At 39.1% G+C, this 19,726-nt stretch overlaps 1 protein-coding gene across 1 annotated transcript in view; it reads right to left on the bottom strand.

Moving 5' to 3' along the window:
* LOC128867290 (AF4/FMR2 family member lilli) overlaps positions 1–19,726 on the bottom strand; it is a 93,248-nt gene that overhangs the window by 13,743 nt on the left and 59,779 nt on the right. The window contains exons 5-8 of the mRNA XM_054108398.1: positions 8,975–9,379; positions 6,228–7,013; positions 4,008–5,943; positions 3,255–3,661 (exon numbers count right to left, since the gene is read on the bottom strand). Of these exons, the coding sequence (XP_053964373.1) occupies positions 3,255–3,661; positions 4,008–5,943; positions 6,228–7,013; positions 8,975–9,379 (3,534 nt within the window). The remainder of the gene's footprint in view (positions 1–3,254; positions 3,662–4,007; positions 5,944–6,227; positions 7,014–8,974; positions 9,380–19,726) is intronic.

The following is a 19,726-nucleotide window of genomic DNA, read 5'->3' on the forward strand; positions in this document are numbered from 1 at the left end:
CTTTCTGAAAATAATTTATCGCCAAAGTGCATCAAATATTCCGGCGGCGGCGAACGCTGAGCGACCACCGCTCTCTGCTTCTTCGCCCAGCAAAGCCTCGAAGACGTTTTTAAATGTAACGCATAATTCATGCAACACGCGCCATGCCGCAATAACTACTAGAACAACAACAATAGCTGCTACTTGCGGCGCACAATGTTTGCCTTAATTACTCCTAATTGACGCTTATAAAACTTGAGCGCGTCATGGAAAGTCTCACCACCAACACCAACACGAACACGCGCACTAACATCAGCACTCTCGCATTCGCTGTGCGGCGAGGAGCCGAAGGACTACACTTTAAGTTGCGCTCCTTTACTTTCTGCACTTGTTTTGCATTCAAGTGGAATGAGTTTGTTTTTGCATTTAATGACACATTTCACTTGCAAACTAAGCGTAGTAATAATGACAACAACAATAGCAGCAGAAACTTAGAATAACAACTACCTACTGTGTACTTGTATTATTGTTGCTGCTGCACAAGCTCCAATTTCCCACTATTGCCACTTGTATACTCGTTTTATTGTTTTTGTTGTTGCCATTGATGCTACTAATGTTGCCATAATACGAAGCGAATGGCATGTCAGCCTCCGACAAGTGTCGCTGTTGCATGCAATGCGGCAAATAAACACAAGCAGGCAGCCAGTTGTTGCTTAATTACTGCGCAGCGCGGCAGCAACAGCAACCAGAGAAACAATATACAAGCGCAGCAGCGTTAGTTTTTAGGGCTGGGAATATCGAGGCTGAGAAGACAATATGATGCTTTGCATAATGCTCCTACTTTTCTACTAATAAATAAATCAAACTGCACTCATCGACTTGCAAGAGACTTACATAAGTATATCCTTGCTGTTGAAGGAAAGTGGGGATTACAATAAAAATGTTACGAGTGGTATTGTGGCTGTGTGAGGGGGAGGATTATGGCGCTTATGAATAACAGACCTCTAATCTGTTTAACATCAGAAAGAGGTTCAACACCTTTCTTGAAAATTTCAGCTATTTCGCTTGCTTTTTGAAGGATATTTCTTAGCAAAATACAAGGCTCTTCTGAAGAGCAGAGCTGGTTTTATTTCTAGAAGAGCAGCTTCGGAAAGCTAATGGGCCCTAAAGGTCTGCTGGTGGCTAAACACTGGATTCATTGAGGTTCGAAGTGCAGTAGTGGGATTACCAACTCTATATGCCCCTTTTGGACTCACGGTTGGCAGGTCTCTCAAGGGTAGCATTTTTAGGCAGTTAGCACCGCATTTTTCACAACTTCGTACAGATCTCACCTACCTACCCACTGTGAAATCGAAAAACTGGGACTTGTGGCCTCTAGCTTTCTTCTACAAAAATGGTCTACTCGTGATCTATAACATACATGATACTATAACAATCTCAAAATGAATGGATTGAAACCAATTATTTTGTTTTGAATTGTAGGTAAGTAGGAAAAGTAGGAACTTTTTGAATATGTAAAAATTTTCAGAAATGCGAAAACGAGAAAATGCAAAGTGAAGAAAATATGCTATAATTTCTGAACTTGCCAGCAAATGCTAATATATTTTGAACTATATTAAATTGGTGATTGAGGAGTAAAGCCCTTCCTCTACGTGAAAACATCGTACGTAAAAAAATTTAAAACAAAGCGAACTGAATAAATAAGCAGAGGCTCCCTCATCTCGAAGGAATGAATACAAGCACTCCAGCTGTGGAAGTATTGGATGCGGTTTCTACAGGAGGTGGCAGAAGAAGATCCATTGAAATAAAGGACTAGTGTGCTTTGTTGAATTTATCATAAAATGCTTTGGCGGTTAGTGAGCGGAAAAAGAAGAAAAATAAACCGAAGAGGAAGTAAAAGCAGAAGTAGTATGAGACATTCTCTAATGATATTCCTTAATATTGGATAATATTTACAATTTAATGTAAACAGTTGTATCAAATTCTTCGGCTGCCCTATTGGGTTATCTTAGGAACGCTCTGTCTCCCCTTAACGAATTAGTCACAACACTTAATATTCCTTTGGCACAATTAACGCATAAATTACGCATCGTTGCAATTCATACCCCGCTTGCAGCCTCCTTTCACTTCACAAAAAGTTTTCTTCCAAATTTACTTTCCTTACTGTGTCGCTGCGACATTTGGTATCATTCGGCTGCTGCTGACACACCTGCCTTTAATAATGTCATGCAATTATCACGATTACTTGTAATTAAGAGTTCATAAAGGTGGGAGAAGAAGGCAGTTTTCAGCAGAAAATAAAGTTTGGTATTCAACAAGTAGAGACTACTAAAAGAACGAGGGGACATTTTACTCTTCCACCCTCTGCACTGAAATGGTACGCTACTACATGAAAATTTATATCAAGACCGGCTTTGTTTGTTACAAAATTCATTGAAGGTAAAGGAACTAATGCGTTCGGTATTCCAAATCGAAATAAAGCCTTTTTTTGTCATCTTTGATATTCCTTAAGTGGCCAGATGATAGAACAACGCGTTAAAATTATTGAATCTTTTTTGAAAATGGGCGATCTTTAAGAAGAACATTTCGCAAATTTCGTAATTCTTTTGGTGGAAATAATCGTCCAAATGGGTCGACAATTCAAAGGTTGGTAAGCAATTTTTTTAACTTGTTCTGCCGAGGATAGAAAAAGAACAGGCAGGCCAAGTACTGGATGTTCTGTTGAGAATATTACTGCTGTAGCGCAAAGTGTTGCTGAACAACCTTCAACATCGGCATCTTGACATTCCAAATTATTAGTCATTCCTGAATCGATTGTATGGTGGATTTTATTTGTAGTCGTGCTCTTGATGGGCATTCATTTAAATGTTGTAGTTTTTCACATATACTTGTTAAGCGTTTGAATAAAAGTGAATAGTGAAATCTGAAAGAATTAAAATTTCTTCATGTTTTATTTTAAAACAGCATTTAGGCACGTCTTTTGAACGACCTTTTATATCCGTATTGCCTTGTGCATGAACTCGCAGTTAAAAAATAACGCACAATTTTAAATTTTAAATGAAAAAAAATTGTATTAATAACAAATCAACTTATTTCCACTTATAAACTTTCCCTACTTACTATATAACATAAGACATATCGGGAAATTTATTTGGCAGCCATTTCGCTTTCCTTCATCCAAACTAACTTTTGCCCCCCAAATTTATGATTTCCCAATATGTCCATTATTTAGCTTAAATTATTTAAAGTAAGAAAAAGAATCGATCTTTACTCACTCGGTGAATCCATTAGAAGATCGTGTGCAACGCTGGAACCCTCTGTGCCATTGGGTGATAGCTGTAAAGGTGGTTCTCCATGACCGCTGCCGCTGGCACGATCGCGTTCACGTTCACGCTCTCTTTCTCTCTCGCGCTCTCTTTCTCTTTCTCGATCCCGCTCGCGATCTCGTTCGCGTTCGCGTTCACGTTGTAGTACTGAGCTGGTTGTCGGACTGTGCTTCATGGGGTGCATGCCATGATGGGGATGATGCACCAAATGCGAGGCGGATGAGGTGTTTATGCCCAGCGCCGACGAACTGGGACCCGGTGATGTAGGCGAGGCAGAGGAAGCACGTATGGCGGTCGCTGATGGGGGACCTAATGATTTTGTTATGGTCAATTCACCATTCGCGGAGGCGGAGAGTCTGCAAAGAGCATAGAAGGAGATTAAGAAAAAACAAACATCGCACGTTTTGGTTGTTTAAATGAATTTATAGTTGTTTAATTGTTTTTTTTTTTTTAAATACGTATACATGTTTCTGTTTCAGTTATGGATGTCGTAAGTTTCAATAAAGTGCTTTTTGCATGGTACTCGGCCATTAAAAGTTTGCGAGTAGCACCCTTAGGTGTATATGTATCAGTTTTCCTCTTTTCCGAAGTCTAATTAGCGAGTCGTAGCCTTACTTCACGTCTCTCAGCCATTGTTCTGCGCTTCTTCATATTGTTGTTATTGTAAAGTATCTCATGCAACAAAATATTCTCTGTGCTTACCTATTAATGCTATTGAGCATGTTAGCCGCTGCACATGTCGCAGACGAGGATGGTCCAACGCCCATTCCTATCGTTGTGCCGCCAACTCCTCCGTTGCCACCAACACCAATACCCAACGGAGATGTTCTCAGTCCGCCGCCATTTCCTAGGAAATCTCGTTCGTGCGGTGAACTCATATTGTGTGCATGTTGACCATGCTGATGTTGTTGTTGTTGCTGCTGATGTTGATGATGATGTAAGTGTGTTATGGCCGCCACCGCCGCTGTTGAGGAAGGTGATGGTGAGTGGGTGCGGAACAATTGACCAGCAGTGCCTCGCAAAGGAGGTGAATAGCCTCTTTCGTTGGATGTCGTTGACGTTGAAGATGACAATACGCCGGTGGCCGATGACGCGGAAGCCGAACTTGTTGGGACGCCTGACGAGAGCGAATGCGGATGATGGTGTAGATTGTGATGGGGCTGATGATGACTTGGATGATGCAGGTGTGAGTGATGCCCGTGTTGGTGATGCTGATTGCCACTTGCGGATACTGAGGCGGATGCTATTGACGCCGATGCATTAACTGAGGATGGGTTGGAGGAGGAAGAACTGAGAGCATTAGCTACGGAGGAGGAATTACGACCAGTGACTGTCAATTGTGTTGAGCTGGAGCCGGAGCCGAGTGTCGGTGAAGAAGAACGTCTCAAATGCTCGCGTTCACGTTCCCTTTCACGTTTTATAGAATGTTGACTGAGATTGATGCTACCACACACACCAGCACCGGGCCCATTGTTGAGCGAGCCACCGCTACGATTTGGACTGCGTTTGGCAAGGGTTTCGGTGCGTTCGCAGCGCTCACGCTCACGCTCACGTTCCTTTTCTCTGTCCCGATCGCGGTCGCGCTCCCTCTCTCGGTCTCTTTCCCTCTCCCTCTCTCTATCTCTATCTCTGTCTCTATCACGGTCGCGTAACGTCATTGTACACATCGAGGTGGACGAGTTTGGGCGCGGCGACGGTGTTGTGCTAGGCTGGTGACCCGGTCCTAACCCACTACTGCGATGGTGGAAATGGTGGTGATGCGCACTAAGTCCAGGCGGAGGTGATGCGCTAACATCCTGTGGAATATTCATTGAATTTATCGAAGAGGATGAGCCTGCTGACTTGCCAATTTCCCGGTTTGGTGAGGGTAGCTCATCTACCGGATGCCGCAGCGAGTGATGATGTGCGCCACCACGATGGGAATGCGGGTGCAGCGTGTGATGATGATGATGACGCGGCGACGTTTCTTGTTTGATATGCAACTGTTGTTGCAGATGGTAGGCGGCTGCTGCGGCCGCAGCCGCGGCTGCAGCGGCGGCTTTTGTACTAGACGACGAACTAGAAGTGCCTGTGCGTTCTCCTCCACCGCTAATGCTATGCGACGGTGGCGAGCTGGATGGTGAATGGCCGCCACGTTCAGTGTTACGCGCTGCTGCTGCAGCGGCTGCAGCAGCTAAATGCAAATCATTCGACAAAGAGTGCGAATGGGCGGCAAGGTGGTGGTGCGGCGGTGGTGGCAGGTGGGCGAGATGTGGCGGTGGCGCTGCCGATTGTTGATCAGCGCGTTGCTGCTGCGCCTGATGCATTGCATGATGTGATGCTTGTGGCGATGCATGCAAGTGATGGTTAGCTGCGGCGGCAGCAAACAATTCCGGATGCAGCGCGGCCAATAACTGCTGAACGCTACTCGAGAACAAGTTTGGCTTGAGTAAATTCGTTGGGGTTTGCGCAAGTTGGGGTAGTGTTGAGGCATGTTGTAAAGCGGCAAGCGCTGGTGGTAGCGGAGGTGGCAAAAGCGCTTGTTGCTGCTGCTGGTGTTGCTGGAATGATGCGAAGGCACCGAAGTTTTGCAAAAACTGCTCATTTGTGTTGATCTGCGGACTGACTGGAATTGTGAGAATGGTCTGTACGGCAATGCCTGAGGAAGGGAAACAATTTATGAGCATTTATAAACTATTTGATATACTTGAAAAAAAATACATTTCATTAAAGGTAAGAATATCTACTTTAAATGTGAATGTGCTACGTATTATTAGATAGCCGCGGTACATTGGTCATCCCGGCATTGCGTTTGTTGCTTTAATGTAAGTCAATTTAATCCACTTTATTCACATATGCTACACATTGCACAAACGTGCCCAAAACTTATTCAGTTTTCCCCCTTCGACTACTAAATAAAGGGCTTAGAAGCCCTTAACTTACCTTGCGCTGTTGGTATGAGCAGTTGCGCCCCCTGCACGCCTTGTACCAGCTGCCCCGATGCGAGTATCAATTGCGGCATTTGAGCGCTGTTTGCTGGCGTCGACAAAGCCGGCGGAGGTGACGCGGTGGCTGCTGCACCAGCTGCTGCTGCGGCCGCCGCAGCTGCCGCAGCCGAATTCAACACATTTGCCAACGTGTTCTGAGCCATTGTCTGCGCCTGGACCGAATTCGAGTTGGGTGATGTAGTGCCGGGGTTATCTTGACCGTTGCCACAATTGCCAGCATGCGACATGACTTTGTTATTGTTATTAGATGCCGCTGCGGCAGCCGCGGCTGCAGCTAAAACATTCGAAGCGGAAAGAGCACTGGGGGAACAAGGTGCGCTATGTGGGCCAGTGGCGGTGGCTCCAACTGGTGGTAAGCAGCCGCTAAGGCCACTACAGCCATTCGTACTGGACCCAACAGTCAAATTGAGTGGTGAATTAAGTGCTGCTGCTGCTGCCGCTGAAGCGCTGATACCTGCAGCTAATCCCTGAAGACTTGCTAATGCTGCAGCCGTAGCCGGTGTGACATTCTGCCCCACACTGACCGGTGTTGCAGTGCCATCGGGTGGCGTATGTAGATGAGGATGTTGCGAGTGAAGGTGGTGGTGATGATGGTGAATGCCATTGCCGCCGGTTGAGTGTTGCAGGTGATGGTGTTGCTGTTGCTGTTGTTGTTGTTGTTGCTGCTGCTGCTGAAGCGTGGCTAAATTTTGTAATTTTTGTAAATTTATCATGTCTTGCACTGCCGAGTGTACGGTTACGGTGAGTGCATTGTTGTTGTTGTTGGGTTTCATGAGTATTTTTTTATTTTGTTTTTATATTTTTGTTTTTGACAATAAAGTTGAATGTGGTGGCCAATGTGCAGTGGTAAAGCAGAGCGGTGTTTGTGGAGTAAGGGAGTAAAAATGAGACAAGTTGCAAGTTATTAGTAAAATTTTGTGGGTATCGCTTTGATGAGTTAAATGCTGTGTCCTGTGTCCAGTGTCCTGTGCACAATGTCCTTTCTGTGTGCTATTGCATGGATATGCTGCTTGTAAGTTGTCTATTCGCTTTGTCAGTAAATATGTTGATGTGTTTTGAATGTGTTAGTGCATGATGACTCTCTGTTTTGTCGATTAGTTGAACAGTTATGGGGATTCCCTAAACGCTTATAGGAGAATCGAGGTAATTGAAACAACTAAGGGGTTCAAATTAAATGGAACACGATAATGTTCGCATTTCAGACAGGAGAAGTAGATGATGATTTCGAAAACTCTTTTGGAAAAAAAAATGTTTGCTTAGGGGAAACGCGCAGATATGAGTAAAAATCTATTTTTTCCCGACGAGAATAGAAATCAATAACAGTGAACTAAAATTGTTGACCAAGCAATTATATCTCAGATGAAAGCTGGTACAGTCTTACGCCCAAAGAAAAAGTTTAAGATTTAGCTGAAATACTAATATTTACAAAATGTAAAGTTCTCAAGTTCTCAATTTTCATCCAAGTATTCGTATTCAAAATTTACTGAGACCAAATATTACAAATTGTTACCTGTGTTGTTAACACTGTTTTAATAATATATATATATAATAATAACTCCGTTATAAAAGACAAACGCTCAAAACTCTTTGAGAAACTAGTTTTCGGAGTCGCATCGAATCGATTTTTTAGCTCCATCCCGGATATGTGTTTGTTGTGGTGAAGTAATTGGTGGATATTTTTCTGGTTTGATTCTGGATTTATTCCTAATTAGCTTATTTATGTTTTCTTTCTGTTATACTGTTTATGTGTCTATGGTTACATAGAAGCCGACCATGAAACGCTGAAACATCTTTTCTGCGAAAGTGTAGCTCTCGGAGAGCAAAGACTCACATACAAAAGTGATGTGACCTTAAATTCATTGGCCTTAAAAAAATAAAAAAAAACCCTAAGCAACCTCCAATTATATGCCCGGGGTCAAGAAAAATGTACCATATTAGAGATCGCAGAGCACTTTAGGCCAATAGTAATGAAAATAACAATCTGTGGTTGACTTAAGAAAAATGTAATTAGTTATGCTTCCTTCATTACTTTATATATAAGCGAAATTTCAGAGCGCCTAATTATATTTCTCAAAAAATATATTAGCTTAACAGGCTGGCTGCTGTATAACACATGTACAGTTATAATGCAGCTACAGCTTTTACTCAAAGGTATACTTTTCTACTTGAGCAGTTGTTTTCTGATATTGCAGATATATTTAAAATAAACTCTTATTTGTGAATTCATTGCATTGAGCGGATATGTTTAAAGGGTCATTTTTGAACATCAGAGCAAAAAATTAATGTCTCAAGCTTTTTTCATAAATAACAATTATCTGGCTTTTTTTCTAGAACATTATTTTATGTACATTAAAAACCACAGCATTTAAGATCAAGAAATCGTATCGCATCGATTCCCCACTTTTTACATGCCACTAACTAAAAAATTGTATGACTCTGAGACTTTGGCGTATAAAAATATAAGCACCAAGATCTTTTTCAACACCGATAAATTATATTAACAGCCTTTTATTGTTCTTTTCTTAAACTACAGTTATTTTTTTAACAAATCTACTTTTTATGTCTCCCATCAACTGTTCATTTTACGCCAAGTGCTATCCCGTATTGTCTTGATATTGTTGTAAACGGTGAGTTTGTGGGTAAGTGTAATTTTTTTTAATTTGGATTTCGATATGTACTCACTAGTTCCGTTCAAATGCGCTTGCGCTGCCGCTGCTGCTACCGCCAAAGCCGATGCTGAGGCTTTCGCCTGTTGTTCATGATCCTCAGCATCGGACAAATGATTGAGATGATCTCGTGCATCGCAATCCTCCCCCACATCGGTATCGATTTGCATCGGCTGTGGCGAGGTGGGTGGCGACATTTCGTGTGATTCATGCGACTGATGCGAATGTGTATCATTGTGATTGGCCAGTGATGCAGCCTTGGCTAAACTTTGATAGAATTCCAACTCTTTGACGTGATCCTTGTCATAAGAGTTCTGATGGTGCAAGTCATGTAGGCTACTATTACTAATCGGTGAGTTAATTTTATGGCTGATGATCTCCTTGTCGTAGTCCTGAAGAGAGAAGAGAAGGTTTGGTAAAAATGTTTGAATGTTTTTGATAATTTATTATATTATCACACATAACTAGTAAAATAAATTATCAATATATATACTGGCATAAAGATCTGTTGTATGAAAGCATCCGGATATTCTGTCTCAAGCCCATACCCACAGCTGCCGAACTCATAGTCGGCTGGCGGTATTACTTATAAGCGCATTATTCCCTGCAATAAAATTCATTGTTTGAAAATTGAAAAATAGAAAAATTTAAATTGAATCGCTGGCTATTGTCATCGAAACTAAAAAAAGAAAATATGTGTACATATCAATAGTCCATTCACTAACGCCTAGTCCGCCAACAGCGGCTAAGCCCAAATAACGTCAAACGCTGTACAGATGCATAGGTATATCTGTGCGGCAGTCACATTTAATAGTCAGTTTTCAACAGCCAACATATTTATTAGCAAGCAACACGCCGTATTAAGTGACTTTATTAAATTATATTTGTATTATGTAATTACACAATATGTTTGCTAGCACGCCGCTGATGCTGATGATGTGACGCGCAAATATATGCAAATATGAATTTTCGCCATGCAGAGTGCCAGTGCATTGAGATAACGGAAGTGCTGTTGCTGCTGCCACTCTAATTACGAATTTTCATAATTCCCTTAATAAGCATGAAACGTACAATATGTGACTGCATGTTCGACATGTTACGAGTATATGGTAAGCTCGAGAATATCAGCTACAATAATAACCATTTAAAGTAATTCAGAGTTTGTCAGTTCATGCGCCATTGCTTTTGTATTACGAATGTAGTGAATTAAATGTTGTTTTGGGCGATTTCATTACAGTTTGAAACCTTTCACACCATCAACCATTTTACTTTCGTTGGCTGCTTTTGTTTTACTTGCTGGGCGATAGACACTAATTCATGCAGAACGTGTCTCGCTTGATTGTAGCTTTTAATGCAGCTCATTTAAATACTAGTAGAAGAGGATGTGATATAATCAGGTGCAAAATATGCTTAATATGTGCCAATACTTTAATACCACGTACGTGGGTAGATACTCGCATATCACATGCGCTGGACTTCCAAATATTCGGATGTTTATAGAAATGGAAAGAAAATAGAGACAAAATAATGGAATAGTGTTAGGGTAAGGGTATGGGGTATATTCAAAATTTCGTTGATTATCTCTATACGCAAGAACGGGAACAAAAACAACATTTTAAATGATTGACCAGTCTCTAAACGGACTACAACATCTAAGTTTTATGAATAAGATATCAATGCCAGTATTGTATAAAATCATTTGAGCTTAGTTGCCAAGCGGATACTACATACACAGACTTTTTCAAAACATTTGGCAAAGTAACGTATAGCATTTTAATTGCAAAGCTCTTGACAATTAAATTTCATCCGTTAAATCTTATTCGTTAGTAGTTGTGGATAGTGCTATATCTTATACATTTGTCGTATCGTCAGGTATTCTACAAGGAATGACTCTTGCGCCATTATTGTTGATGATTTAAAGGTCTATCTAAAACTATGTAGTTCCAATTATATGCTTAGCTTACAGGAAGATCTTTAAAGTTGGTGCAGCAACAGCATTAAACTTAAACGCTCTAAATCACCTTTTCGAAAGATCACGGTTATTTTTTGACGTCATACCATCTTTCGTACCCTGAAACTACATACCATATTTTCTAAAGCTTATTCGCTTCCAGCTTTTGTTCACGTAATAATAAGGAATTTAATGATCCCTATATTCGAAAACATCTTTTTGTTACGTTTGTTCACTCATACGTCTCTTTGTTTTGGAGTCCTTTTTATGCGTTTCTTCTTCTTAATTGGCGCGATAACCGCTTACGCGATTTTGGCCGAGTTTAACAAAGGGCGCCAGTCGTTTCTTTCTCTTGCTAACCGGCGCCAATTGGACACATCAAGTTAACCCAAGACCTTCTCCACCTAATCTTTCCAACGCAGAGGAGCCCTTCCTCTTTCTCTGCTACCACCAGCTGGTACCGCATCGAATACTTTCAGAGCCGGAGCGTTTGTATCTATTCGGACAACATGACCCAGCCAGCGTATCCGCTGGATCTTTATACGCTGCGCTATGTCTATGTCGTCGTAAAGCTCATAGAGCTCATCGTTCCATCGTCTGCGATATTCGCCGTTGCCAACGTTCAAAGGTCTAAAAATCTTCCGCAGAATCTTCGGATGTTGTCATCGTCCAAGCTTCTGCGCCATACGTTAGGACGGGCATGATGAGAGCCTTGTAGAGTGTTAGTTTCGTTCATCGAGAGAGGACTTTACTGCTCAGTTGCCTACTTAGTCCAAAGTAGCTCTTGTTGGCAAGAGAGATCCTGCGTTGGATTTCAAGGCTGACATTGTTATCGGTGTTAATGCTGGTTCCTAAATACACGAAGTCTTTTACAACCTCAAAATTATAACTGTCAACAGTGACGTTTTATGCGTTTAGAATTCAAAAATTAACATAAACTGAAATATATATTTTTTTATACAATTCATTACCAAGAATGATAGAGACAAGATTGCACCCATCAGATAGTGCGTGACGTAACATTAGTCTAGATGCGCAGTAGTGCCAACACTTAACTCTTCGCAATAAATTTGTTGCTTTTTACACCAATGCGAACATTTTTACGTTTGGCGTTTGTTTCGTTTTTAATTTTGAAGCTTCCAAAGCTGTAAGTCAAAAAACCAAAAAATGTATAATTAAAAAAAAATAAAAAGACTAAAAAGGCCCTCTTGTATTAGAGCTTTCGCTGAAAAGATTTCATTGCCGTTGGAAATTTATTGATCCTTAAAAAATTTGATGCTTTTAAAGTTGCTCCTTTTGAATATTGGATCGTCTTCTCTTAACACTTCTTAACATTTAAAACCTCATTTGAATTTACTGCATACGAATGAGAAGAAGGAAAAGTCAGTCTGCAGTATACAAACGGACAAGCAATGGAGCGTTTAAAGGTCAAAATAAATATTTCCATTACACAAAATCATTTTTTTGAATTAGTAAACAATTTATTTAAAAACAAGATTGGGTGATTACCTTGAACAGCCACATATATATTCATAGACTTCTTTCACATGTTTAAAAAAAATTTAAATTTCCGCAAAATTAAAAAAACTTTATTTAACAGGGTGGCTGATGAAAGCCGCTACAAAAAAAAAATTGAATAACTTTTTTTCTTTTTAAGTTATCTGTTCCATTTTTGTTTTAATTTACAGATTGATCTTTAAAATTTATTAAAATGGATAACTGGGACACGCAAACAAGAATTTGGATAGTCCGCCGCTATCACGCACTGGAGTCCGTAGTTTTGGTACAGAGAGAGTACAGGCGGATGTTTGGCGGCGATCCCCCGAGCAGATGGACCATAATGAGACTGGTGAATAATTTTGCTGAGCAAGGAACAGTCGCAAGAAGGCCTTATCATCAAAACCCACCAGTTCGGACGGAGGAAACGATCGCTGATGTAGCTGCAGCTATACAAAGCAATCCAAGGGTTTCAACAAGAAGCTTATCTGCTCAACTTGGTGTCAGCCGACAGTCTTTGCAAACAATAATGCACAAAGATTTAGACTTATTTCCCTACAAAATTCAAATGGTTAACAAACTGAATGCAGCAGACTTGCCGATTCGCTTGGAATTTTGCCAGAAGATCCTGCAAATGGTGGAAGAAGACAAAAACATGTTAAACTGCCTTTTCATGTCTGATGAGGCCCATTTCGATTTAAACGGCAATGTGAACAAACAAAATTGTCGAATATGGAGTACTTCTAACCCACAGATACTCCACGAGACGGAATCGCATCCTCTTCGCGTGACAGTGTGGTGTGCGGTTTCTTCACGCTGTATTGTCGGGCCTTATTTTTTTGAAGAAAATGGTCACACCGTTACGGTTACTGGAGACCGTTATTTGAAAATGCTGAAAGAATTTTTCTATCCAGAACTACGCCGAAAGAGAATTCCTTTCAACTCTGTGTGGTTTCAACAAGATGGGGCAACGTCTCACATAGCCCAGACTGTTATGACAGAGTTGCGACGAAAATTTCCCAATAAACTGATTTCAAGAAACTCCGAATTTCGTTGGCCCCCCAGGTCGCCTGACCTTACTGCACCTGACTTTTTCTTATGGGGTTTATGTAAACAAGAAGTTTATAAAACAAAGCCAACAAATTTGGATGAACTAAAACAATCCATTCGGGCAACAATTGCGGCTATTCCTGTCGCAACTCTCAAAGCAGCAATGAACAACTTTTTACTAAGATGCCGCACTTGTGTCAACGAGCATGGGGGGCATTTAAATTCAATTATTTTTAAAACTAGTTAAGCTACAATACATTTAATAAAATTTAATGACCTTCAACTTGAAAAAAATATAAATGAAGTCCATACACTAAAAAAAAAGTTATTTGAGTTTCTTAATGTAGCAAAATTCATCAGCCACCCTGTATTTTTCCACCATAACCCTTCGAGCACGTAGTTTTGGGGCATATTTTCAGATAAAAAAAATACATTATTTTTTTTGACCTTACGATTACCCCTTTAATTATTAGATCAAATATGTGTCGTTTTGTTCCAGAATTTCCGTAAGTATTCCATTATTGCGCGACTTAAATACAGCATAAATTCGGGCTGTGTGCTTTGATTTACAAAATCTTCGGAAATGTTAAAAATCGTACTTTCTAGAATAATTCCAATATCACTTTGCATTGCAATAAAACATGGAATAGGGCAGGTACTTAGGCTTTATTGCCCATTGCACAACACCAATAAACCAATAAAGGACGCATATACATTTGAGTCCGAGCAGAGTTTTTATTTAAATTTTTTGTTCCCAGGCTTAAAATATGGAAAAAAATCTTCTTTATTTTTTAGTTTGTTTTTAGTTTTTTCCGATTTTCCCTTACTAAGGCATTTCCTGTGCCAATGTAATCGTCGTCGTTGGCTATGCGATGATGGTGTTTAATGCAATTATGTTAATTTCCTATGCAAATAGCCTGTCGCGCATTTAATTGCAAGCGCTGGCAATATTTCTCACTCACCGAAGCCAGCAGCAGCTCCTTATTAGAAGCGTGGGCCACCAATAGATAGCACGGCAGACACATGCACACACACGCACACTTAAACCAAATATCATTAGGCACGCGCTGAGCTGGGCTACTTTTTTAGTGTTTTTTTTTTTTTTGTTTTTTTAATCTTTTTCTTATTGTGAACCTCTGCCAGCCAGGGACAGCTGTCAGGACGCCCTATCTACATATTGTTCGCGGATGAGGGCGAGGCTTTGGGTAATAGTGACCAGTATTAATTGCCAATAATTACTATTGGTTTTGCCAAACGTGTTTTCTCTACTTTTTCTTTATTTTTTATAGATTTTTTACAAACATTTTTCAAATACATCTGGTGTAATGCAACCTTTTTTCCTACGTTACCTTTCGCTTACCTTCGTTCGCCGCGATACTGTTTATTTTCGCAATTGCTTGAACACCTTTAATGATTTTATTTCGTACACTTCCCACTTTTTTGGACTTGCCTCACTCAGCTTGTTTTTATATTTAATTTGCGGCATTAGCATTAAGTAGGGTATTCGTGGCGTGGGCGAAATTGCTGCGACTTTGACGGTAAAGCAGTGGCAATTGGTGGAGTATGTCTCACGACGAAGGGTCGTTGTGGACGCTCAGGGTCAGTGTTGTGAAAAAATAGAATACACTTTGTCATCTTCGATAGCTTAGTTAGCATTTTAAGAACGTCTGGCAATTACACTCGTTTACACATACACACACATGCAATTAAAGGACACTAAAGTGTGGTTGTTTATTTCAAGTGGCAGTGGTTTCTAAGTGGACCAATTGTGGGCGGCATTAATTGAGTAAAAACCTCGGGAATTATTGATAAACTCGCCCGCGCATATTTTTAATTCTACCTGACTAACCTGGAGGGCTGTAATAATTAATGCAATTAATGTGCTTGTAAATAAAATAGATATAATCCAATTTTGTGTGGCTGCGGATCGCGAAGGTTTTATGATAGAAAAGAGTTGAAATTTTATTAAAATATGGTTTTTTCCCCATTGGGTTTCTAAACTAAATTCAAATAATATTTCCTTCCTCAGACCTTCATTAAAGCACCAAAGAACTGGACACTAATTTAAATCGTTTTTATGTAGCTCGTCGGCCTTTTGTGGGTTTGAGTCAATAGAGATTCGAGGAAATGGAAATTTTTTTCAATTTTATGGTTCTGGAATAGTTGATGTACATTCAATCTTTGAGCTTTTTTAAATAATAGAAATAAACGATATTTGAATAGAATTTTATAGTACTCAAAAATTCCTTAGAATTTTTTCATCAATGTAGATATATAGCGTAAAAATTTAAAAAACTGCAAAGGCCAATAATTCTGCGAAGCCTGGAATATGTTGACCCCTATTTTGACAAGTTGAAAAGGATATATAATAATTCTGTTCAGAAGTAAATAGATCAAATCAATAGCAATATCTCATTGAAGCTTTTGCTAGAAGTAAAACACTTGGGAGCCAAACCTAAGTAAGAAAGCCACAAACTGCAATTGGTTAAAGCCTCACAAGTATTAAAAGTATTTAGGGAGGTTATTTTCTGATTTGCAGAAAGAGACAAAAATAAGTTTTTACAACAGAGATGACGTTTTCTTTTATAGGAAAAGTCCAAGAAAACATAGCAGAAGTCGAAGTTCGATGGAAAGGGTGGTTGAGATGCCGTAGTCGTAGTTGTTTTCATATAAAAATACCGATTCTTCGGCCCACTTCTTGGGTAGAAAAAATTGGAGAGTTATACCAAAACACGGCTAGCCTTTATATTTATCAAAAACAAAATAAAAGTGCAATATTTGCATAGGTCGGCAAAAAAACGAAATCCAAGAATTCAAAATTGACATCTTTTTAACAAATTTTGTACGTGCCTCGATGTCATTTCATAATAAATGTAAATGTAAATGAGAAATTAAGAAAATTTTAGAAAAAAAGATATGCTATAATTATAATTTAAGTAAATAGCTAATTTTATCGGATTTTTTTGTTACCTTCTAAAAACAGTCTTAATTCACTACATCAACATTGACAGTTTATCAGCCTCAATCAGCATAGTTGCAGCAACATAAAGCCATTCACTTTATATGCAACTTCCATACAATCAGTCTGCTTGTCGCCGTATTCAATTGAGCATTCGCAAATCTGTTGAAAAGTTAATTCATTTCGCATCAATGCATATGACCAACTTCATTTTAATTTCCCTCGTTCTCCGACGTTTTTTGTTTTGCTCACAATCCTTTTGGGTGGCAGAAATGGTGGCGGAATGGCCGACGTGCCGATAAATTTAAAGACATGCCAGCCCACATATGCACCATATCATACATATACATATATGGATGTATGTGGGATTGAGTGTGTTGTAATCAGTGAGTGCCAATAATGATCGGTGGTGGCAGTCGTTGGTGCTCGCAAGCAGGACATTCACACCATCGGAGGCAGGCGAGTTTACACGTACACGTACCAACATACACACAGACATACAAACATGTAACTACTTAAAATAGTGAATGTAAGTATTCGCAACTGTTGGCGTAGTGATAGCGTCGGAAAGCATTGCAGTTTCAACAACAACAAAAATATCGACATACAGCAACAGTCATAAATTTCAGGATAGTTTCGATTTGCGCGCAAAACATTGAACTTTTAACGGTACGCTACCAGCGACACTAGGCAATGACCAGCCCAAGGCTACCAAAGAAGCAGCAAAAAAATGTACACTATAACACCTACATACAAAAGTAAGTATTTACACAGAGGAGCATTTAATAGTGGCTGACTAACGTACGTTCGCTTGTCCTTTAAACATTCGCGTGCACCTTTACACGTATTTGTATAGACCTTTAAAAGTGTTGCATTATGTATATGTTCAGTTGTGCGCGCCGAAGGCGGAGAACAGTTATTATACTTTCGTTCATACATACCTATCCATGTTTATGTGCAAATAATCAGGACTATGAAATGTATACAAAATATGTTCGCTGTCCAGTTTATTTAACTTCGTCCATTGGCCGCTCATTGCATATGCTAAGGCGCACTTATATTAATTGATTTCATGTGATAATTACAATATGCGCAAACTTTATTATTACCTATTATAAATGGTTTGTTGTAGTTCGTTTTTGTGAAAACTTCGAGTGCCTGTTTGCAGTTAATCGCCATTTTCCGAATCATTGGAAATTCAATTTGCTATAAGGACCTCTATTGGGTAGCTTTTTTTGCGGAATGATTGGAGTCATTAATTTTTAACTTCATTGAGCAAGTTTAATAAGCCCTATGATGTAAATGGAACAATATTCAATAATAAAAAGCTCAAGTGGAAATATACGAAAGGCTGATGGAGATTGAATATTCGCCTAAGAAATTGGTAATAAATTGTCTGTAACTAATTTAAAGAAATCGTTCGCCTTTATTTACAAATATATATCGAGTTTTCAAGTAAATCAGTAAATTTTCGTGTGAGTTGCGAACAATGAAAGCGACCATGCAACGTTCAAAATACATGCACTTAGAGATTTTTCTCGTGCTTAATTTCTACTATGTAATTTCAGTGATATTAGCGAATACTTTACAGAAAAAAACTTAATTTCTTTGAAAATTCTAGACTGGATTACCACCTTAGTTTAACATGCAGGTTCTGATTAAAAAAGTGTTCGTATGGTTTTAGCAATAAATGGACTTCAGTGGTAAATTTTTTATACTCTACAAACCTAGTTCTTCCAACTTCGAGGATAACCGATACCATATGAGAAAAACCGAACGAGCCATTTTGATGATGCATGCAACATACATATGAACCGGCTTATGTCCCTTGTGCTCTTTTATAGTAATTTGAAAAATGACATTTTAATAAAAAAAGCAATATACCGTAATTAGCATTGAGAATATAAATCTTTAAATGAAACATTTTTAACGTTTTGCTTTTTCTCGGCCCCTGCTGGGCAATTTACAAGATTTTTGTAAAAGTTTATTTAGTACACAAAATTGTTTGTTAAACTGGCGCTGTTTTTTTATAAAAATAAAAGCTATTGCATTTTTACTCAACTTAATACAGTTTTTTTCGGGATGAGTCCCGAGATATCGGGATCCCGAAATTTCGCGGACAATAGAATTGAATGTTTATTCAATGCAGGATTGTTTTTTTGGGACGAGTCGCGAAATTTATTTCACTGATTTATTTATTATTAAAGTCAAAACATACAACCATAGGTTATTTTCACAATGATTGACCTTAAGAATAGTTTACATAAAAGGATTAACAGTAAAATCAAAATTAAAATTAAAATTACAGATAGTAGTAAAGAAGTATAAGTTGGAGAAAGTATTAAAAGGAAAGTAAGGTAAAAATAGTAGTAGTAGGAGTAGGGATTAATAGGAAGAGATTTAAATAATGTGGATCCACTTGAGTACATTCAGCAATTTTCGGAAATTCCGGGACTACATTAGAAATATTAAGGGATCACGAAGGCTAAAATTCATAACGCACACACCATAGCGTTAAAACAATGATTACGCTGAGTCTATTGAATAAAGTTTGGGTACTGGGTATTGAATATTTTTGGGTACTGGTGAGTCTTGACTTAACAGGTATTAGGAGTAAAAAAGCTCATGTTAGATTTTTCTATTTATTAAGTCTCCAAATTGCGGAACTTTGATCAAATTACTTCGAACTGGCAATCTTTGATTATAGATGTAGACATTCTAATATTGCTTTTCTATATTTTTCCATGCCTGAATTCTCGTACTTTCATGTATTTGTGATATAAAGATGGAATCAATAAAACAAAAAATCGGAAAGAGCTATCATCACCATCATTCTTAAATTTGCACAGGCTCACCCTTAATTTTATCATCAATAATGGCACGTACATAAAATTAGCCCATTATTTGAATAAAAGAAATTGATTTCTCTCATTCAAATTCGAGTTGTGAAAATATATATGCAAATACTCGTTACAGGAAACGTGACCGACAAAGGACACTAAAAAGGAACCCTTTCTCTAAGGCTTATCAGCCATACCAAACACACTTTTGCATAGGTGTTCGCCAGACAGCCAGTCACTCAACCAGCCACCACCACACTCACTCATGTGTGCGCATTAATGAAATTATGTGTATTTGCATTAAGCAAAGCGTATAATATGCATAAAATGTGCAATGAACGGCGATAATAAAAACTGTATTGACGCTGCGTACTGAGGGTTGCAAAAATATTTGTCCAACGCTTCAGTGCCACAGCAAAGAGAGCTCGCGAAGTTTAGTGAAAAAAGTGTAGATGAAACAAAAAATCTTGA

The sequence above is a fragment of the Anastrepha ludens genome, chromosome 6 (genome assembly GCF_028408465.1).
Source record: "Anastrepha ludens isolate Willacy chromosome 6, idAnaLude1.1, whole genome shotgun sequence".
NCBI lineage: Eukaryota > Metazoa > Arthropoda > Insecta > Diptera > Tephritidae > Anastrepha > Anastrepha ludens.